The sequence below is a fragment of the Saccoglossus kowalevskii genome, chromosome 16, assembly GCF_978046115.1.
Source record: "Saccoglossus kowalevskii chromosome 16, keSacKowa6.1, whole genome shotgun sequence".
In the NCBI taxonomy this organism is placed as follows: Eukaryota; Metazoa; Hemichordata; class Enteropneusta; family Harrimaniidae; genus Saccoglossus; species Saccoglossus kowalevskii.
This window is the reverse complement of record NC_140656.1, coordinates 12,929,346-12,953,914: the sequence shown is the minus strand read 5'-3', so window position 1 is coordinate 12,953,914 and position 24,569 is coordinate 12,929,346. Positions and strand designations below refer to the sequence as shown.

General features: G+C 33.2%; 1 protein-coding gene across 2 annotated transcripts in view; it reads right to left on the bottom strand.

Moving 5' to 3' along the window:
• The window catches only part of LOC100368685 (signal peptide peptidase-like 3), a 29,977-nt gene extending 5,444 nt beyond the window's left edge, over positions 1-24,533 (bottom strand). Inside the window, exons 1-5 of one of the 2 annotated variants that reach the window (XM_085491079.1) lie at positions 24,162-24,533; positions 20,972-21,049; positions 1,986-2,137; positions 1,211-1,330; positions 322-400 (exon numbers count right to left, since the gene is read on the bottom strand). In XM_085491079.1, the coding sequence (XP_085347205.1) occupies positions 322-400; positions 1,211-1,330; positions 1,986-2,137; positions 20,972-21,049; positions 24,162-24,181 (449 nt within the window). In that variant the 5' untranslated portion in view covers positions 24,182-24,533. The remainder of the gene's footprint in view (positions 1-321; positions 401-1,210; positions 1,331-1,985; positions 2,138-20,971; positions 21,050-24,161) is intronic. The other variant, XM_085491080.1, reaches the window with a different exon arrangement.
• Positions 24,534-24,569: the final 36 nt, after the last annotated feature.

The following is a 24,569-nucleotide window of genomic DNA, read 5'->3' as shown; positions in this document are numbered from 1 at the left end:
TGAACGAGTTGAGGGCATCCCCTAGTATAGGCCCAGGGTGTTTTTACGGGGCGTTGACAACATTTATTGAAATATGCATGTAAAAAATGTATTTCATTGCATAAAAATCATTTCCGAGGTGGTCCTCTAGTATAAGCCCACCCCTTATTTTTTCCCGATTTTACATGTTCAGGCCCCTGGGCTTATACTCGGGGAAGTACGGTATATCAATTGTTAGTCCATTACTTGATACAGTGTATACAGTTTATGTACTTGTGTCTCTGCAAATACTACAATTTTTTTTTCCCCCCACATATATTTTGGTGAAATATTAGTACTTACTTGGTGACTGATGAACACGATCGAAGTAAATATTGACACATTGGTAATAGTAAAAATGCAAAAGCTACGGTTGCTAAAACTGAAAGAGAAAAAATAATAATTATTAATATAAGAATATTTAGAGTGGTGTTCAGACACAACTTAATAGCTACTAGTAAGCTGTGTGTAGATTCAAGACTTTGAAGAGAGCAAAATTGTGAAATAGAACAATCAGTGGGAAAACAAACTACTTGTGTTCTCGGCGAAGAGTCCTCACTGGCACTGATGTAATTTCTAATTGATGACATACGCATGCAACTAGTCTATTTTTAGATCAACTAGATTAGGCCAATCAGAAACTACTATATTTGCATAATATGCAGATAGAATCTGCAAATAAATGTGATCAACTTCATTATTATTTTCTGCTCGTACTTGTATTTAAATTTTTGAAACATCTTGATTGCATCAGCAGACTTTAAAAATGAGGCTACACGGGACTGGCTATTGGCACAGTAAGTGATTTTGATTGTGTACTAAGCATGCATACTTCTTACAGATACATGTATGCTAAACCGATGTAGCACATTCATGAACCAGTGTTGGGTATTTACTAATTAAACATTGATTGTTGTCAAATAGGCATAGGCAGTTATTTTGAAAATTTAACCTATCAAGACTTGATTCTTTCGGGTGATGCAGGTCAATACAAAATAGGTTTCGAACATTATCATAGATATTTAATTTTACTATTTTGATAATTGATCACACACTGGGCTTTAAATTCACTGATTTCTCGGATTTCTTTTTTTTCCTAGTAAAACAGTAAGTTAGCGGATTAACGAAAATAGCAAAATTAAAACCCAGTCAAAAAATGTATAATTTTTACAGTTATTTCAGTGTCACTGACCTGCTGTGCATATAGCAAATACCATTTGCATGGAATCAAAGAAGAAAAACATTACAAGTAGTGATACTGAAGCCCCAATGGGCAAAAACATAGCTTGGGTTGTGTCTATACTGTGTACACCTGTAATTAAAAAGAACATTCATTGAAACAATAGCATTTGTTGACAAAATCTGATGACGACAGTCGTCCATTCATGAAATTGAAAAACACTGCTCTATTGGTGGTCTGTGGTTGCTCAAGACTGAGGCGTTACCACATGCTATCCTAAGTGACGATAACATTTGTAAACAATGACTCCCTATGGCTGTCTGTGGCTTGGGAAGGTAAAGATTCCTTCCCTTTAACACGCGTGTTGATGCTGTTCTTTCTCCATTCATCTTGGGCTATATGTCAGCTTTCAGCAGACATTTGTTAAATGACATGCATGTCTATGGTCACATTTAATAATCCAGCATACAGTAAATGCATTTTTTTGTTTTATGCATGCTTCCATTAGGAATGCACTTCTAATAGAGCAAATACAATGTTCATGATTTCAACAAAAAACATTTCATAATTACTGAAGTGCAAATTTGAACATCTCCCATAATGCATTGAACTTTGATGCAAATTTGCACCAACAACCAAGAAAGGTTGAGGGAGAGTTAACCAAATGTTTTCAGAGAAGTGAACTGATAGCAAGCACATATTGACACCATAGAACTGATTTTGTTTTGACCATTTGCTCAAATGTGCCGTATACTAACACTTATCTGTGATAAAGTTGTGTACATACCAGTATCGTCATAAGTGTACCCACCATTTTCATTTGTAGTTGGCGTTGCAGCAGTGGCTGTTGTAGCTGCACCTGTTGTAGACGCCAGTAAATTTGATTCTTTTTCTTTCTCCAGGTTCTTTTCTTTTTCTTCTTGTTCCATGTTTAGTGACCTACAAAGATTAGAAAATCAATATTGTGATGAACAATGCCGAGATAACTTGATAAGGATCGACTTGCTATTGTGAAGGAAGTTTGTTTTTATATTACAAAACAAATAAGCTAAGATGTTTATGAAATTGGTGACTGAAACTCTTGGATTGATTAAATCTGCTAGAGAACCATTTATATTAAATATATACAATGCATATGAAATGCATACAAGACCAGAATTGTTTGGTGTAACTAACATTTTAAAGTGAAAATGGATTTTTTTTTTCATTGTTCTTACTCGATCTTTAAACTAAAAAACAGTACAGGTGAAGCTGTCTGCTTGATGTAGTATTTCGGTTAATAAACTGTTATGACTGAAGCTATTCTGTGACTGCGAGTCTGTAATCATTTATTTTCAATATATATGGCTGGAGCCAGTCTAGGATAAATATTTTTGTAAGACTTTTCAATAAATAAGTCAAGTCTTACAAATCAGACTCTTTGTGTGCACATATCTGAAATTAAAGTCTCCAGGATTTAATATACCTGGTAGTATACTTTTATATTTTCAATACAAAATGGCCGACATGGCTCCAATACAAAATGGCTGACATGGCTCCAATACAAAATGGCCCACAGAGCAAAGAAATCACACAATCTTAGTTGTCATAGAAACAGACTTTTCTCCATTAGCTCCTAGCTAGATTGTAGTACCCTACCGCTTTATATACAGACACCTTTAAAACAAGGTTCCAGAAGATATTTATGTAAATATTCATATGCAAAGCACCATGCAAAGAGTGGAGTACATATTGTATAATTTAATGTCTACACTTTGTTAACCTTTCAGCACCATAAATTTTCTTGCAGAATTTTTATTTTTCAATAATTTTGTACAAAAATAGACAAATTGCTTTTGGCTTCTGATTTTGATCAAAATGCAAAGTTTCAGCAGATGTCTATGCAGACTGAGATGCAAAACATGAATAGGAAACAATACGTATTGTATATAATCAATGTCTATGCCACAAATTTTAGAGCTTTGTTCCTTCAGTGCCACAACTTTCCTAGCAGAAGTTTTAGGGCAACACTTTTTATGTTATTTTATTAATTTTAAAACTGCTCATGATTACACAAAATAAAATGACTATTTTCATAAAATGTATTTCGATAAATTAATTTTTGCTAACTTACCCCCCCCATAAAAATAGCACGCTATCATTTATAAGAAGGTAAGACTGCATCATAGTTTTAAACAGACAAAGCATTAATTTTAACAATCTATTTTTCTAACTCAATATATCCATAAAAAACTAACACCATATATGATTTATTGTAACAATGATGTCATCCTGTAGTAACAGGCCGGCTGCTGCTCTTTTATTAATAATGACAGGCAATGCACATCATTATACAGAGTTTAAATCTCATAGTCCACTTTATTGTCACTGCATGAGTTTAATGTAGATTGCAGAAATGTTTCTATCTTCAAAATAAGTAATTTTGTGATTCAGCATACAACAAATGTAATTTTGGGTTTATATCCACTATTACTGGAGAGCCAAAGTGGTACAGTACATACTGTAAAATGACTAATTTTTACTGGGTTTAAATTTCTCTGATTTACCATTTCAGGCATGTTCAGTGGGTTTTAAATTCAAGGTGTTATCACTAATGTGTTCTATGTTAAATTTTACATACGGTAATCACAGTGTTTTAATTTGGCACATTTCCAGTCAGCGAAATAGGCAAAATTAAAACCCAGTGAATACTGTGGAATACTTTATTTTCGCTGGAATTAATTTTTGCTGAAAAGGCTTTTTGGGCGTTTTGTATGGAACTTATTTTCACTGATTTCTGATGAGTTTAATGTGAAATATATAGGAAAAAAAGTATATTCGCTGGATTTTATTTTCACAGAATCATCCCTTCAGCGAAAATAGCGAAAATAAATTCCAAGCGAAAATAAAGTATTCTACAGTAATTAACCTCTTTACAGTACCATCAAAGAAAAAATTTGCAACACAGACTTGCCCTAAAATTATACTTTGTATGATATAAGTACATTTGTTCAATCATTTCTGTCAGAAATATTTGTGTTCTAGTAATTTTCAGGTGTTTGTTTGAAATAATTTAAACATAAGAGTGAAGATCTTGATGCAGCAATATTCCTTCGACTTCAATTGATCAGTACAGTATTAGGAATATGGGTGGGCACAAAGCAAACATTCTCACACAAGAATATTGCCCATGTATTTGCTCAGAGCTATTGAAACTACCATATATCACAAGGTCAATCAATTTTTAAATTTAGTTCTCTGGCCATTGTTATTGTGCTTCAAAAAAACAGAATAAATAGAACAGTTCGTGTTTTACCCCCCCCCCCCCCCCAAATAGTTTCATGTACAAGTCTGTACATGCTAAGATAAAATAAAAATTTTTTTTGTTAATCGCAACAGTTTTGTCTCCCTCACATATGACCACTATAGTACTGAGCAATCTGTTCACAAAGTATCAGCAATTTCTAAGAATTTTCACACAACTGCTGACTGAAATTAAGCTAATATCAAATCCTCTTTGTTGTATGGCATGATGTTATGGTCACATGATGTTATGGTCACATGATGTTATGGTCACATGAGCTTCAGCTGGCGTATATGATCTCATAACAAACTGTTCAGTCCACCAGCTGTTACCTCGCCATGGTTATAGCATGTCATGGACAAACCATAACAATATTATTATTCAAATCCCTATAAAATCAAAATAAAACTGACCTCAGCGAGTCCATGACCCTATTAAATCTATAAAAAGCTCATTCAACATAAAATCTGTCATCTTATTATTTGGGTTGTTTGAAATCATAAAGAAATCTTGTTTCCTTAAAAGATGTTAAAAATAACTATACAGGAAAATATAGATAACAAGCAGCCTGTCGGCTGAGATAGCTCCGCTGTTAGCAATGCACATGGCAATTAAATAACAGAAGATATCATCATGAAATGAACAAATCTGAGAGAGGTCCACATGTATAATATATCAAAGCAATTGGACCTGCGTTTTTCAACAAGAAGTCGAAAATATCACTTTTTACCAAAAATTACAAAAATATTCACCAAAATTAGAAAATTGAAGATATCATCATGAAATGAACAAATCTGAGAGAGGTCCACATGTAGTACCTATATATGTAATATCAAAGCAATTGCACTTGCGGTTTTTAACAAGAAGTTGAAAATATCACTTTTTACTAAAAATGACAAAAATATTCACCAAAATTAGAGAATTGAAGATATCATCATGAAATGAACAAATCTGAGAGAGGTCTACCCAAGGCACATATACACCAAGTATCAAAGCATTCAGGCTTGTAGTTTTCAAGAAGAAGTCAAAAAAGTAAAACATTGACACAGACGACGGACAATCACTCATATGATAAGCTCCGCTCGACAAAGTCGACAGCGGAGCTATTAAAAACAACAAGCAGCCTGTCGGCTGAGATAGCTCCGCTGTTAGCAATGCACATTTCAATTAAAGAACAGAAGATATCATTAGAAAATGAACAATATGTATAGTATCAAGCAATGGGACTTGCTGTTTTCAACAAGAATTCAAAAATATCACTTTTTACGAAAAATTACAACAAGCAGCCTGTTGGCTGAGATAGCTCCGCTGTTAGCAATGTACATGGCAATTAAAGAACAGAAGATATCATTACAAAATGAACAAATGTGAGAGAGGTCCACATGTAGTACCTATATATTTAATATCAAATCAATTTGACTTGCGGTTTTTAACAAGAAGTCGAAAATATCACTTTTTACCAAAAATTACAAAAATATTTATCAAAATTATAGAATTAAAGATATCATCATGAAATGAACAAATCTGAGAGAGGTCTACCCAAGGTACATATACACCAAGTATCAAAGCATTCAGGCTTGTAGTTTTCAAGAAGAAGTCGAAAAAGTAAAACATTGACACAGACGACGACGGACAATCACTCATATGATAAGCTCCGCTCGATAAAGTCGACAGCGGAGTTAAAAACCGAAATAACCGTTATGCCGTTACACATTCATAAATATTGCTGAAATTGACCTTGAGTAAAGTTCACATATCAATTCAAGGATACATATTTCATATTCACTGCATATTATGTTCTATTTCTATATGAAGTACCTGTAACCCCCCCCCCCCCCCCCACAAACCAACAGGTTGCAATGAGTATGTGATAATCCAATCAACAAATATATTGAATAAAAATACAGACTATGCCGTATAACATTTTTTACAGTGATTCGTTGAATGTCTAGTGTGATGCATTTCGTAAAAGTGCCATATATTGATATGAATGGCAAACCAGACATGCATTGAAAGGTAGTAATGGCATCAGACCTAATGTAAATAATTTCAACAATGGAAACAATACAATAAAGGACGTCGCATTGTATAGAACCAGACAGGAATTTTCAGAAAGAAAAAATAACCTTGTGCTCTGCGGTTTGACTAGAAAATCAAACTTAATATTTATATCGCGCTTCACAAAAACATCTCAAGTCTATACACATTAAAAATATATAATTTAAGTCTAAAATAGAAAATCAAAGAAAGCTTAGAAAGAACTCCCGTGTGCTGAGAGTATTGGAGACACATTAAAAATTAATTCAAAATTACTTGAACTTGAGATGTTGATGGAAACGCAGAAAATTAATTATGCAAATAAGGTAACGAACAGATTTAAGTGTAAAACTAATAAGGTCTGCATAATGTACTGAGTTTCATTGAAATGTGATTAGAACCAAAAAAATATTAATTATTATGCTAATTAGAGAATTAATATGAACAGATTTTAACCCAAAATTAGTCAGGCTGTCTATTGTTCTAGACCATTTATGTACTAAGTTTTATTCAAATGTGATGATCAATACTTGAGATATACAGTATTAATTAATTATGTTAATTAGGTGATTAAGAAGCATAAATATTTACCAAAAACTAATATGGTGTATAGTCCTAGGTTCATTGAAATGCGACAGGTACTCTTGAAAAGTTTCGTTGAAATCCAATGAGTGGTTTTTAGACATCAGTGCAACAGCCATAGAACAGCAAAAAATTAACTAATTATGCAAATTAGGTAATTAATAGGCACAATTATTTATCCCAAAATTAATCAGGTCTCTGCATAGTCCTAGAATATCTATGTCACAAACTCATTGAAATGTGATGATTAGTACTTGAGATATCAGGTGAAAAGTTGAAAATTAACTAATTATGCTAATAAGGTGATTAATATGCACAAATATTTACCCAAAACTAATTAGGTCTCTGCACAGTCCTCAAGTAACTATGTACCAAGTTTCATTGAAATGTGATCATTATTACTCGAAATATCAAAACCTGAAAATTAATTAATTATGCAAACTAGGTAATTAATATGTACTGATATTACCCTAAAAACTATCAGGCCTGTGCAGTGTCATATGACATCTATGTACCAAGTTTTATTGAAATGTTATGATTAGTACTTGAGATATCAGTGGAAAAGCTGAAAATTGATTAATCATTATGTAAATTAGGTAATTAATAATATTAACAGATTTTTACCCAAAACTAATCAAATCTGCGCATTAGTTCAGAGCATCCATGTGCCAAGTTTCATTGAAATCCAATGAGTGGTTCTTCAAAAATCAGTGGAATAGTCATAGAACAGCTTAAAATCAGTTAATTATCATGCAAATTAGGTAATTAATATTCATAGATTTTTACCCAAAACTAATCAAATCTGCATATTGGTTCAGAACAACCATGTGCCAAGTTTCATCAAAATCCAATGAGTGGTTCTTCAAATATCAGTGGACCAGTCATGGAACAGCTTGAAATCAGTTAATTATCATTCAAATTAGGTAATTAATATTCATAGATTTTTACCAAAACCTAATCAGCTCTGCGCATTATCCCAGAGCATCCATGTGCCAAGTTTCATCAAAATCCAATGAGTGGTTCTTCAGATATCAGTGGAATAGTCTTGGAACAGCTAAAAATCAGCTAATTATCATGCAAATTAGGTAATTAATATTCATAGATTTTTACCAAAACCTTATCAGCTCTGCGCATTATCCCAGAGCATCTATGTACCATGTTTCACCAAAATTTTATTAGTGGTTCTTGAGATAACGGTGGAACAAAAAAAAGTGACATACATACATACCGGTACATACCGGTACATACATACAGACAGGGTAACTGCAAAGACTCCCTTTTGTGCTTCGCACACGGGAGTCAAAAACAGCAATTTAATTAATAAAATATAATATTCATTAAAAAGGTGACCATAGACCCTACATATAGAGTGACTGGTGTATGACTGAATTCCTGCTTGGCAGTCATTTTTCAAAAGACTGGTGTCTGTTCATGAATAGTCCTATAAGCTATGCAAATTATTTTGAAAATTAATAAAAACAATGAAATTACTAGTGACTCAACAAACCTACCGTACATTCTTTAATTTCTCTAAATATTTATAATTTTCAGTGGCAGTCAGGTATACAAGTTTAGTTTTTTTCCCAAATAAGAAATTTTTCATTGAATCTAAATCACAGGCATACAAAAGAACAAAAAGGTAGAAAAAAAATTTAAACTTGTTTTCAAAAATATCTTATGCCTGGCGACAATTCCAAATATTGAGTGTCTCTTGAATTTTTATTTCATGTACAAAATGCAAGAGCTTTTTATAGGTATAGTGTACACAGAAAGCATATTCCAATTGTTTTGAATCAATAACACATATGAGCACTAAAGTTGAAGATAGAAAATAAATACAATAGCTTGGAATTTATATACTCTATTGTTAGATAAATTAACAGTAAGAGCACGAAAGGAACCAGCATTCAACAGGTGAATGATGGTAAACTGAAAAAAATGTTGGTACTGTAATAGAAGAAATTGAAGATTTCAAGAAAACAAAACTTTCTTGATAAATAAATTACAAAGTAAACTTAATTTCTTGCTGATACCAGGGCACAATTCAATGCTGGTATTTTAGAAAGTATTGCATTCACCGTGTGTCAAATGTAGGATGTTTCAGTCGTCCATCTGTATTTACAACACAACATATCACATACATCTCTATAGGCTCTGTCAAACGTTGGTGAAAAAAAACTTAAGAAACCTGAGAAAACAGTACAAATTCAACTTTAGGCAATCCTGAAAAACTAAATACAGTAAGTTTTCGGATAGTTTTCGATCATTGTTTTTTTTTCAGTGATGGTTGTCGGTCGGTGAAAATGCCTGGATGTTCGTTATGAGAATTTAAATAGTACCAGATCAAAAATACATTAAATACAGGCGTTTCTATGGTCAAAATCAGTAATATTCAATGATTCAGTATACCATACAACAAATGTTATTTTGCGTTTACGTGCACTACTATTGGAGATGTGTTTACAAATATCGATTTGGTATATATTTTTATTTCTTCCTTTGAGAACACGCGACTAAAAATAAATGTTTATTTCCTCGCTTCAAGGTTTATCACAAGTGTTTGTCAACTTGCAGTTGTGATATTTTTCTTTTCTCTTGTAATCATCAATTTCTTAAACCACATTTTCTCATAAACTAAATTTCTAGAAGCAAGTATGTGACCTGATTTGCATTCGCATATAATTAACATAACACATGATTGGTTTGCCAATCAGCTGAAACTTCCAAGGCACCAGAAGTGGAATTTAATGAGACGTCAACACAATTATTTGATCACCTTAGAATAATAGGTTGATTGCTATAGTTTTTAATATTTTATTAATAAACATCACAAGGGTTTAGTTTTACTTTCACTTGCAATAAATTCCTCAATACAAAAATATACATAAAATTGAATATAAATAACCATTATGAAATGCATCATAAATTCAGTGATGGATCTTTGTTATTTTTATTAGGGTATGTTCCCATCACTGACAATAAAATTTGACTAAAATATAACACTCATAAATTGATTTAAATAATTTGGGTCCAAATTTTGTTAACCAACATTCACAAACTAAAACCAACATCATTTTTTTAAATATTTTTCAAACATTTCGATTAAGACATGAAGCCAAATGAGCTATAATAATGACTCTTTCCGGCCCTAAGTTATAATTCTGTGAGTCTTCTGAGAAAGAGAGTAAGGCAACCCAGTCTCTTGTAGGGCTATTATTTTCAGGTCTAAATGGATACGCTATCATACAGGATTATCTTGTGATGAAAAGACCTAGTTTTCAGTTACACATAATTTCTGTTTCGCTGTACAAGTACTAGTCTCTCACACCCATCAATCCATTAACAGAATATCAATCATGGTGTATAGCGACAATGAACTGAAACTAGACCAGACAGAATCCCACTAGTGACTTACAGAGAAGCATATCTGGATTACTCAATGTTTTTGATTTCCTTTGATGATCATAATAAGAGGTCAATTACTGGAGAATCTCCATTGTGGATCAGCATTGATCGTCAGCACTTGACTATAATGAAGAGGTTTCGTGATGGAAGAATTTACATGAAGTAAAATTCTAATAGACTATTTGCCGTTTACTGAGAGATCCCGTGTTATGTGTGAAATCAAACATAAAAACGGGACAAAGTCATAGTGTGGTAATGGCATCAAAACATTGCATAGGATTTGACAAATGCAAAACTATCCTCACTAGATAATGTGCTATATACATTTGATAATTGTCAACTTTGATAAAATAAAGTTACGTTATCTCAACACAATATGTCCTTCATTTGGACAGAGCTACATGTATATATAAAAACAATTCAAATCAAATACTGTGGAATACTTTATTTTTGCTGGAATTAATTTTCGCTGAAAAGGCTTTTTAGGCGTTTTGTATGGAATTTATTTTCACTGATTTCTAACGAGTTTAATGTGAAATATAGGAAAAAAAGTATATTCGCTGGATTTTATTTTCACGAAATCATCCTTTCAGCGAAAATAGCGAAAATAAAGTATTCTACAGGAAATCACCTATTGATGAAGTTAGGGTTAAGGCTAGAGCTAGAATTCTAGGGCAAGTTTTCCCGATTAAAGTATGCGAGAAGACGACATTTTGTAGAGAGTACATTATGTCACTGACGCACTGAATTTATTAGTTCTAAGAAAAAGGTTAAGTAGCCATGTAATTGACTATATGCATGAACCACTACCAGACGCATCCTGATATTTTCTGGGGGTACAAATTTACTTTAATGTTTACTTAAATTTTCTCTCATGTAAGGAATTTAATTTAATTAGAAAATCAGTTTAATTAAAATGGCAAAAAATGTGTTCAAAGAGAATAAGTAGCCCAGCAGGGATTTTTTTAAACAAGGGAACTGGGGCGCAGCGCTCTCATGCCATGGCCATGCACCCCCTTACCCTGGAAAGCAGATTGTCTGGCAACCATAAAATTCTGATTGACCAGGGATCACATGTGGTCACAGTCTTCAACGGTGACCTGTCTGATAGTAATTTTGGCCCCAAGGAAGACATAGAATGCTCCATTCTAACTTAGAATTATCAAAAAATCCACACCCTGGTAGGGAGAACCCTATCTCCCCCACTTGGTGGCTTTGCTGAATTGCAGTGCTCCCTCTTGCATTTTTTCCCCTGCCCCAGTACCAGGATGTATGACCTTCAGGGGATCACATAAGGCTTATTACACTGGTTAAACCTAATCAGAGCTTATACATGTAGAAGGTCATAATAGAACCAAAATATAAAGTGATTAACTTTATTTAAATCTCCAATAAAACCCTGGGAAAGGTAAGCCAAAGTGTTAATAGAGAGAGGTCAGTGTTTTCTAAACGGCTGTCCAAACCTTTGGCTTTTCATTACAGACAACAATTGGGGAGAAATAACACTTTCAACACCAGAGTGGTCTTGTCTTGATCTTTCACAAAAAAACAACTTTTCACATGTTTTTAAAAAAATGCTTTTAAGACTTGTAGCTAATTAGAAACGTGTTCTTTTGTCTAAAATGTACAAGGACTACGGTAGTCAGAAAAGATGCATAAATATGTGAAAATACCCTGAGCTCTTGCATATACACAATATGTGTGAAAGATGCAACCCAACGACTGCCACAACAAATATGGCATGACTTGAGTTGATGTACCCTTTACAAACGATACATCAAAACAGACAGTCATCAAATGTGTATAGCACATTATTAAAATTCCAATGATACTTTTAAATTTGCCAAAACTCGTGCGAAGTTTTGACGCCACTACAACATACAACCATTCTTTGTCCCGATGTTTGATTCTACAGTCGCACTATCTTTTGTAAAGAACATTTCAAGTGTGAATAAACTTTAAACATCAACACAGTATTGATATAAAAGCATTGAAATACATATTATAAAGCACCATATGCTACCCAAACTAAAATTAGTTTCTCTTTAACTAAAAATGTTATTTTATAAATAACCATTATTACAAATTTTGTTAAAATATTCGCTTGAATGATGTACTAAAGTCCATCTTATCTTGTCAATTAACTGACAAAATGCATTCTGTTACTGTGGAATGCTTTATTTTCGCTGGAATTAATTTTTCACTGAAAAGGCTTTTTGGGCGTTTTGTATGGAATTTACTTTCAGTTTTTTTGATGAGTTTAATGTGAAATATAGGAAAAAAGTATATTCGTTGCATTTTATTTTTATGGAATCATCCCTTCAGTGAAAATAAATTCCAAGCAAAAATAAAGTATTCTACAGTAATCTACAATTTGCTTTGTATTATTTTATATCTAACATGTACACCTGAAGAAGGACTGAAGAGGTGTATATTCTTAACAAGTTTGGGCGTTCCTAAGCCTGTGCTAACCAGTTTCTTCTCTACAACACATGAAAGCCATTGGGTTTGGCCAATATGCAAACGTACAAGATTAGCCATTACTGTAAAGTACATAACAAATTTGTCAGAATTTCACTGCACTTCGAACCAAATTTAATTCCTGCTGAGACAATTAACCCATTGACAACTACCGGTATGTATTTTTTCTATAATTTCTTTCCCTATTTGGAACTAAATAAATATGATTTGCCATTGACTTGATCTTGATCAGATTTTGTGAAGAAATATAAAAATGTTCTGAAGCTTCTGCGTTTATGAAATGCGACAGACATTGACTGTTGAGCTCAAAGATTTAAAGTTGTGATAGATATTTGAAAGAATATATCAGAGATTACCAAATGACTATAGATAGCAATTATGATCAACAAAAATGGCAAATATGATGACCTACTCAGACATAAATATATCCCTCTGTGCACACGGGCATGCACCCATCCAGTGCTGTTAACTCATTCCTCAGGGCATTTGGATTATAAATTGAGGATGTTTAAATGTTCAACATAAGCACATAATATCTTCAAAACTAACCTATTTCTATAAATATTTATAAATTTCACAATTCAAACTGAAACAGATTTCTAAAGGCTGATTGAATAACACAGATGTTCTCATTCAAATCATGTCACTTCTTGCTGCGCTCACTGATTAACTGGTTGGATTAAACTGCCATAGAAAGTTAGAAAGATGAAGGAGCTAAAAAAATCAAGGATTTATTAGACATGTTTAATTGAAGAGTCATGTGAATTACAACGATAACAAAATTGCAGGACAATCGTACAAAATACAAATGTGCGAGTCAGTGAACTGAACTGGTCGGTGTACGTGTTGGTCTTTTTTGCCTTTAGTTACATAACAAGTACAAATATAATTTGAATTTAATATACTGGTAGTCACTGGTAAAATGTGTTGCTACCTCCTGTAGGGGTCGCACATTTTTTTCAAAACTAAAGTATGAACTAAAACTTTTTATAGTACTATCTGAATGATATTACCCGGTATGAAATAGCTGGTCCATGTTGATGACCAGCATAGACATTAAACAGTTGATTGCAATCAGAGACCAATAAAATCAAAGTATAAAAAAAAAAAAAAATTTAAAATAGAGTTGGGTTAGGGTCAAGGTGAATTATTTGAGTTGGGATTCCTGGTCAGGTAGCAGATGGTTATATGCAATGATACGAGGTCACAAATCAAAGATATTCAGTAATCAGGTTACAGATGCCACATAATGCATTCATGGGGAAAAAGTTATCACATGCAAAAACATTTTGGTTTAAGGGTATAAACCCTTTGAACAAGATCATTTTTGTTGTTCATTTTGGACCAAACAAACAAAATTTTCACCACCACCAAATTTTAGTTGTAACTTATTTTAGGTGAGCAAGACTTCTTTGATGCTGAGAATGACATTCTACAACAGGAAATGACAAAAGCAGGACCCCTCCTAAGGGCCACACATCCTGGTACTTTAAGGGGGGGGGTGTTGTTCTACAAATGTAATAATTTTGTTAAAGGCGATAAGATTTCAATAAAGATGATTAATACTTAAACTGTTTTTCAACTATATCACAATGGTTTGAATAATTTTTGAGGGATAATATTTGAGAAATTCTGATACTGAATTTGTAGTACCCCAGAAAAGTACCAGGAGGTACTGTAGGAGGGTGGTGCATATTGTTCACAAGACTTTAAGCTACTGACATGGTCACCAGATTCAGTTCAGGTCAATAGTTCAAGCAACAAATATAAATAGACATCACATCGCATGTACCAGTACATGTCTCCATGGAAACAAAGATGATGCGATTACATGTAGTGTACTAGCCCATGGCAGACATTATTGATCGTATATTTCAGTCTGTCAGTCTCATGTGAATGTCTGAAATACACTAAAGGAAGCAACCAAGGAAAACTCAGGGAGAGGGAAGAGGGCTACTGCAGACAAAATTTTGAACGAATATTGATTAAAAAAACCCACAGAGGAAAGCATCTCAAATTAATCATGCTGCACTAACAATATATTGACGAAGTCTTACAACATGGCAGTACTCCCATGATGCACGTCATGCTAAGACTACCAGTACTTTAGTAATGAAGCCTAGAAAACGACAGTCTCCTTCCTATGATGCGTCACATGCTATCACTACTATATTAATGTAGCCCTACGACTGATACCTCCCATGTTCTCCCCAGGATACTGTTTTGCTGCAACAGTGTTGTCCTCCCAGTCGATAGTGATCATGATTCATCAGCGATTAAAGTAAGCTGCTTGTCAACTTAAATCAAGATTTATCATTGAGTCATCCATTGATATTTCTTCTTATATCCTGTCCAGTTACGTCTTCATCTTCATTTTAGTTTTCGATTTGTTAGATGCGTCACTGATGAATCCCAGTGTTCCAATGAAGCATGAAAGTTTTCCTAATTATTTATAGAGTTTCTTCATGTAATTGGTGAATTTAAATGCATTAAAAACATTCTCAGTTAATGGATTACAGTGATTTACTGCATTATTTACACTCGTGCAAAACAAGCTGAGACATTTCTTCTTTGAAGGTTTGAGACTAAATATAACCAAATTAAGCACCGTGTTAATCAGGTAATCATCAACTTCAAATGCAGTTATAATAATAAGCAGTACTGTTGAATCTGTATTAGAAGCTGTGGCTTCTATTCAAGCATCTACACATATGGGAAATTGTGAGATTTTGGTTCTCAATTGTACAAAAAAACAAGCAGCCTATCAGCTGAGATAGCTCCGCTGTTAGCAATGCACATTTCAATTAAAGAACTGAAGACATTATTAGAAAATGAACAATATGAATAGTATCAAAGCAATCGGACTTACAGTTTTTAACAAGAAGTCGAAAATATCCCTTTTTACCAAAAAATAACAAAAATATTCACCAAAATAAATTTATTAGAGAATTGAAGATATCATCACAAAACGAACAAATCTGAGAGAGGTCCACATGTAGTACCTATATATGTAATATCAAAGCAATCGGACTTACAGTTTTCAACAAGAAGTCGAAAATATCACTTTCTACCAAAAATGACAAAAATATTCACCAAAATTAGAGAACTGAAGATATCATCACAAAATGAACAAATCTGAGGAAGGTCTACATGTAGTATCTATATATGTAATATCAAAGCAATTGAACTATTGGTTTTTAACAAGAAGTCGAAAATATCACTTTTTACCAAAAATCACAAAAATATTCACCAAAATTAGAGAATTGAAGATATCATCACAAAATGAACAAATCTGAGAAAGGTCTACATGTAGTATCTATATATGTAATATCAAAGCAATTGAACTATTGGTTTTTAACAAGAAGTCGAAAATATCACTTTTTACCAAACATTACAAAAATATTCACCAAAATTAGAGAATTGAAGATATCATCACAAAATAAACAAATCTGAGAGCGGTCCACATGTAGTACCTATATATGTAATATCAAAGCAATCGGACTTACGGTTTTTAACAAGAAGTCGAAAATATCACTTTCTACCAAAAATGACAAAAATATTCACCAAAATTAGAGAATTGAAGATATCATCACGAAATGAACAAATCTGAGAGAGGTCCACATGTAGTACCTATATATGTAGTATCAAAGCAATTGGACTTGCGGTTTTTTAACAAGAAGTCGAAAATATCACTTTTTACCAAAAATGACAAAAATATTCACCAAAATTAGAGAATTAAAGATATCATTACAAAATGAACAAATCTGAGAGAGGTCCACATGTAGTACCTATATATGTAGTATCAAAGCAATTGGACTTGCGGTTTTTTAACAAGAAGTCGAAAATATCACTTTTTACCAAAAATGACAAAAATATTCAGCAAAATTAGAGAATTGAAGATATCAACATGAAATGAACAAACCTAAGAGAGGTCTACCCAAGGTACATATACACCAAGTATCAAAGCATTCAGGCTTGTAGTTTTCAAGAAGAAGTCGAAACATAGTTGAACTCTGGTGACCTTGCCCTTTGTTATATAATATAATTCCCTTTAACATAGTTTGTTTCAATATAAATATACATTGTCATAATTAATTTTGAATACAAAAAAGTTTTGGGGTTGAACTAACAGTGGGGAATCAGTCTACCGAATGTCCTTTAAAGATGTAAATATCTTACAAAAACATTGGTGCCTTATTTGTTTAATTATTTTAAGGGACATAATTTCCAGCTTTATTCAAAGTAATTCAGATATTTTAGTATAAAAACAAATGCCTCATTGCAAAAAAAAAGTGCTGCATTTAGACGTGAATAGATTCATAAAACATGCAAGATAACAGAAAATCTTAGCTGGCTTTAGTCCAAGTATTTTGTACAGGTGTCTGTCAAAAATTAATGATTCACCGAGACAAATATGAACTGCCTCATTGTGTGACTACTGTATTACATGAAAAGTAAAAAAAATAAACACCCTTTATGAATAGCTATCATGTTGCAAGCTCTGCTTTAAATAGTTAGTTGGTGTCCAGTGGAGGGAGAAGTCAACAGTACTGTTGCCTCCTGAGAACCTACATCTTCAAACACTGCAATCTTTGTTTGAAGTGAGTTTTTAAACTAGTATTATAAAAACTCTATCATTCTGTTCTAATAGCTGAAACATATTCCTGTGAGTTTTCATTTGTCGAATGAACTGTTTGTCAAATACAGAATACATATATTTTAGAACAATTTTCTTTTTAAAATGTGGATGAAATGTTTTGCTTTTTATGTATTTTTTATGTATTGTTTTTGATTTGATAACTTTGAACTAAACAGATTTTCTATTAGCTTCAGATCTTGATCAAAGTTTGGCACCCAGTTCATAGCAGTGCTTATATTGATTTTCTGACATCTTGTTTTCTGTAAAGATTTATTGGTAGGTTTGCAAATGTGTATCGGACTGTGCAATCTCTCCATGAGTTGGTTTTGAAACCCAGTAAGGGATTCTGAGATACATTACCAAGGATATTATTACAAGATAAATCATTTGCTTCATTGAACACATACAACAATGCATATTTCCACTGAGATCAGTGACCTTTGATGTGTATCACCAGTGATCAGTCAAGTAGAAACAGTCGAAATATTTTATCAGTTTTTCTCAATTTTTGCATGATATTTTCATACAGGACATCTGTTGTTCAAACTCAGGGAAGACTTTATACTGATGAACAAGGTGACCAAGTTTGATGAAGTTTGGAATAGAATTAGTAAAGTTATCATGCACACAATAACAATTATTAACGACGACAGCGACGACGACGACGACAACGCCGGACAAAATCTTTCCCTTAATATACCTTTCCCTTCCATCTTTGATGGTACGGGCAAGGTAAAAAGTAAAACATTGACACGGACGACGACTGACAATCACTCATATGATAAGCTCCGCTCGACAAAGTCGACAGCGGAGCTAAAAATGGGTGTGACTTCTATTAGAAGCATGGTTTCTTGTACAGATTTCACAGTAATCATTTATGTATTTTTTATTATATATTTTTCCAAATTAATTCTGTAGAACATGCATACTTAAGGTATGTCTCTTGCAAAACAAAGACACATGATCCAGTATATAATGAATGCAATATTCGGTATATACACATTTGTGATTGAAATATATAATATAATTACCAGTATATTTAATTATTATCTAATATCCAAGAACCAACACATACCAAAAATGATATCTCAAAAGTGAATATTTGTGGTGTATTTCAAGTCGCATCGGACCAGAAGTGGAAATTTGATAGTACCAGGTACTTTAAATATCAAATATTTTAGTACAAGGTAGTAACAAACATGATCCAAAATGACTAAAAACATTACTTCCCATTTCATGTTGGTTGACATTACAATGTATGCAGATAGTTCAATTGAACAATTAACACAGCTGAATTTGGGGTATAAAAATAAACACTATAACCTTGGGTACATTAAAATGGGGGGGGGGGTCATCACCAGCTCATGCGACAAGCGTCTACCCATGAGCCTTTACGTTTCAGCATGCATTGTTATCTTCGCTTATGACTTAATTCTTACACGTGCGCACGTGATCATGACTCTTCTGTTTTAACTATGCAAATAAGGGATTATGTAATAACAAGAAAATACCAGGTATATCATGAAAAATTAATGAGTCACCCAGCATTGCACTCTCGCCTATGTCATTGACAAGATTTTTAGTAACTCAACTAATTATGCTCCTTTCCTGTGTTGGTGTTTGATACAAGTTTAAAATGACGTATACAACACATTAAAATACATTAGTCAAACAAAATTGAAAGCTGCGAAAAATATTGCCTTTTAAATTTCATCAACTCTTTGAAGCCTAAAGTCAATTTTTGTCTCAAAATAAACCTAATTTTTCTGTAAAGAGTAATTACCTCAGTAATTCAATTTGGTTGAAATAAAACACAAAAATGTGAAAATGTTGCATTTAAATTCTGGAGGAAAATAATTACGATGACAATAATAAACAATTCAACTTTATTTAGGATTATCAATCAATCATGTTAATCGAGCTAACTTGATTAACACCCTGACTAATAAACATGCAGAATAATACCATATCAAAACTAAGCAGACATCTGTTTTTGAGAATTTATTGTGATCCCAAGTGATGACAACACACGCGTCTTTATGCCTGGAATATACGGTACAGACGCGTGCATTGTGAAAAAGCTTGGGGACATATTGGCGGGGATTATATAGCATGACGCTCACTATAGAGAAATGTTTTATTATATAACTGCATTTGTTCTATTAAAGATACATTCACTTCAGTAATTCTCTGTTAATGATGGCGTGCTTATTGGTGCAAGCAAGCTTTTCGGTTTATAAAATTACGATAAATTAATATATATATTATTATTATACATCTGTCACCTTTTCCGAATCGTCAGCAGTGTGTCGTAATTTGCTGCATTTCAATAATTGTCACCATTTTGCTCAGTTTTGGGAATATTACACTACACGGTCAGGTCGGGAAGATGCATAATAATAATAAGGTTATTACAAGGATACCACAGGGTATGCACTCAGACAATATAGTCGCATCAGTAGATACTCTTGTTGTACTCTGTTCGTGCTTACTTAGCGGTAAACCTGTAAAATTGAGCATTGTCGATAGTGTCCTACATATTCAACTTTTTTTTTTACAGGTGCAAAACATTTCTGTTTTTCTTCTTTTTTAAAAGTAGACAATTTTTGATTAAGATACAATTTTTTTTTCTTTTCTTTTTACTCAATACGAAAATTTTTTTAAAGAAAAACTGTCTGAAAATATGTGAAAATGTGCTTTTTTCAGAATTGTTTGAATGGAAATTTCTGTTTAAGCATTATTTCATAAAAATAAAATAGCCTAAGTCAGATTTTGTGTGCAAAATACAGCCATATGGTAAAAGCCAACACAATCTAGCAATAATTCAAATAGGTAGCCTACTATTTTAACACTCTTATAACCTTGCTGTATTTGTTAATATAGATTCTCTCAGCTGATGTTGGTAAATAATCACCGATGTAACCCCCCCCCCCCCCAAAAAAAAAAAGCTCAATCAAGTCCAGAGACTAAAATCATAGGCTCCTTTACCTAAATAAATTTAAAACAACTGACCCACAATATCATTAACGGATGGTAGTACCGGTAGACAGTGTACCAAATAGCCATTCCTTTTCACAATGGTCTCTCGACAACAATACAGCTATGGTAGGCAAGGCTGAACAAAGAACAGAAACTGCTCCAAAGCTAACCACTACTATAGAAACAGACCCAAATAACTTTTGAAAAAAGTAATTCAAATGTCTCAATTAACATTCTGGTATAAATTCTGAGGTACGGTATTATATCCAAGCTTTCTATTTCAAACGCCAGGATAACAATATAGGACTCTCAAACTGGGTATCAATAACAGCTGTACATTGTAAAAATATATAAATGCACTACGTACCTGAAACTCCCATATACTATAAGTAATATTGAAATAAGGAAGGTGGAGACTCTTGACGAGTCCACTAGGGAATATGCCCTATAATATAAAGAAATATAAATTATTATGATTAGAAAACGTGCATGAAAACAGAGTAAAATCACATGGAAATAGAGTTTAAACAATCATATAATTAGAAATATATTGACCTGAGAAGTAAAATTTCAGCACCCATTATTCAAGCTTTCCCTTAGGGTCATAGAAAAGAGGCAGAGAAAGTAACTTGCAAACAAGGTAGCAGCTGAGGTAGACTGAGGAGAAGAAGAAGAGGCAGTCATGAAATGTAGCTGTTCAATGAGGCTGCTCTCAGTGTGTATGAAAAGCACATGGCCAGGCCTTTGTCTGGCTTTATGGAAATTACCTGCATTGTTTACAAGCGCCAGATGTTTACAAGTAGTCTCTGAATTTGCATGTTTTTAACTACATGGAGCACCTCACACAGCCATTTAGAGGAAGCAATCATATAGTGTATAATTATCTGGTCTGCATTTTATATCTCAGACTTTTTTTGTTGTTGTAACAGAAAATAATAAAGTGGGCCATTGTGAAATTGATGCACTGTGTTAATAAGGAGATAATAGGTTTAGGAAGGGAATTTAATTACATATTCGTTAATTAATTTAACTGAATGATTAAATGTTAACATGCAACAAGTGATTTTCTTTAAAAACTTTCAGTGAAAATGTTGATATATTAAATCTACTTTGGACGTTATAATGCAGTCAACAGTTATTTCACAGGCATTGTAAATGATTGAATACAATTTATTAAATTCATAAATAAATTCTGTACAATACGTTATTTTTTTGCTGGAATTTATTTCCACTGTTTTTTTAATGAGCTGAATGTAAAATTGAGGAAAATAGTATATTCACTGGATTTTATTTTCACTGAATCATACCTTCAGCGAAAATAAATTCCAAGCAAAAATAAAGTATTCTACAGTATTTTACAGTACCAGTAGTTTTTTTTTCAGAAAGATAAATAAGTTTTGTCATCTCTAAAAAAAAATCTTTTACATGTACACCATGGGGTTTTAAACAAGAGGATTTTTGACCTTCACAGAGTTTAGACTAACAAAAAGAATCTTATTGTACATTTCAATGGTCACATAAAGGAAACTAAGGCAACCCATTTGAACCTTGTACAGCCAATAGAAATCTATACACAAACAATCAAACCATGTATCAATTCAAGAGCAAATTGTAGTAATTTTAGACCAAGTTATTACTAATAATACACTTGAATTAACTTTATGAAGTATATGACAATTTTACACATAGATGCACTACAAGCATTATTCTTATCCTCTCGGGTGATAATTAAAATACAAGGACTGTTTGTAATATAGAGCCATGTTCAATATGGCTCCTATGCATCACAACACATGAAAAAATAATGAAAAATAATAGTAGTGTATAAGCTGACATAAATTAGAGATTTCTCTAAAATCAAAATAAACAATAATTTAATGATTCAGTATATATATATTTTGATACTTATAATTATTTTGTGTTCATGTTTATTAATTTAACTTCATTACTTAGAATCCAATTGTAATTTCTTTACGGTGATAATAAAGTGTTATTGTATTGTGTTGTACAGTACATTATGATCACTCTGTGATGAAATATAGCCAATGTTATTTTGGTTTATACAGGCCAATTGGAAATTGAATTCTAATAGAGCAAACATAATACAGTGTATTTACACAAAATTAGAATGGTGCATTGTGCATTAGACTGTTGGTTTTTAGCGACTGCAATTATAATTACAGCTGGGTTTTATCATTTGCATCAGAGAGACACAGGAAGTTGGGATTCTGAAGGATATCCTCTGAGTGGACTTTGCAATAGTGTATTGTTAGGCTTGGCACCAAAAATAGAACTCGATTTACATCAAAATCTAACTGGTCCTATTTTAAGATTATAGAGCATATACATACAATGGTCTGTGATTTTTTGCCAATGAAAACCGTTGGGTTTGTTTCAATGGGAACAAAGCTTTTAAAATGGTAAAATCTATCTATGTACAAGGCTTGGTTCAGCATTCATGCAATTACCAGTCTTGTCTTATTGTAGTATTTGCTAGTGTTTTGAAATGGTCAGTGTGTTTATTGCAGAAATGAGGAAAAATATGTTTATGGTTTAAATGGAGTTACAATGAATGCCAGGATTACATAAGTGGGTCAGTAAAACATTTTTTTAATTTTCATTGATGAGAAAATTCAATTATTTTAAAACCTGATTTTGTCTATAAATATTGAGAATCTATCAGGGGAAGAGATGTGTTGTTTTTTTTGCGGGGGGGGGGGGCAGATATTTATTCACATAGGCCAGACAACAATTGGGTTTCATTCAAATTTACCCCAGTTCTTATACATTAAATGTTAGATTTGTTTTCTGTTTTTACCATGACATCTCCCAAAATTGCATCCCCTACGCTTTCAAATGGGGAACCCTGAAGTTAATAATTATTATTACGACCAAACAATAGTTGACCTGACCTTAATCGGTACCCTAGCAAACGTCGGTCATGGCGAACGCACACATTGTTACTAGGGTCGCCTTTCGTTGGGCGGCTAGTTTTGTAGTCAGATTCGGTGATACAACCAAGAATCAAGCTGCAGTTATTGAGCTTAGAGACCTCGTGAATATTCAAAACATCGACTTTCACGGCTTACTTGTGAAATTCAACCAGGTGACTGTTGCCGTTGTTTGAGCAGAGGTCAACCGGTCGGATGCCGTATCTCACCGGGGTGGCCATTGCTTTTCTTGTCTGGCAAATTGTCACTTTTATATCTGACGAAATAGTAGTACAAAGACTTGTTTACTATATTGTTTACTATCTAACGCTGTACAAAATTTAATAAACTGTGAAAATAACAGGTTATGGGGATGGCCTTTTTTATATCTTCGACACACGCACGTTCTTATTAACACAAAATGTGCATAATATAGAATATAAAGAGAACGTAATTATGACCAACAGCGTTTGGATCACGTATTTACGTCACTAAAAATGAGTAATTCAGCGACACATGCGACAAAACGATATCGAGGAGGGGAGGCTCGCTAGAGGTTGGACAACCACAAATGCGCATGGAAATATCGTCTTGCATTTGCTGGGGATTATTTCGCTTGCCACTCACCATTCGTAGTCGGTCGACATGTTCACTTCCTCTTAGCTAGACGCTTGAATACCAGGTGATTGACAACACTGGTGTGAAACGGCACGAGCGAGCTACGAGCACTCCTCGGTGTTGTGAATGTACTATTTATCGTCGTCTTGTTCCCGGTCACTGTGATAAGCAAACCGTTCACACACAACGAAAAAATGAGACACTGGACGTCGCCCAAACCTTGTCTTCCTGCACTGGTATGGATCATAGAACATTCCTAAACATTGTAACTTTGTTGTCAAGACCTTCTGTAAACGAGAACATCGAATAAAACTGGTTATGTATCCTTAAATGACGCAGGAAAAGTCCCTTGATATTCGCCCAAGCTGACTGCAGCCTTTGTTGTTAATCGTAGGTACTACCCAGTATGCAAATGAA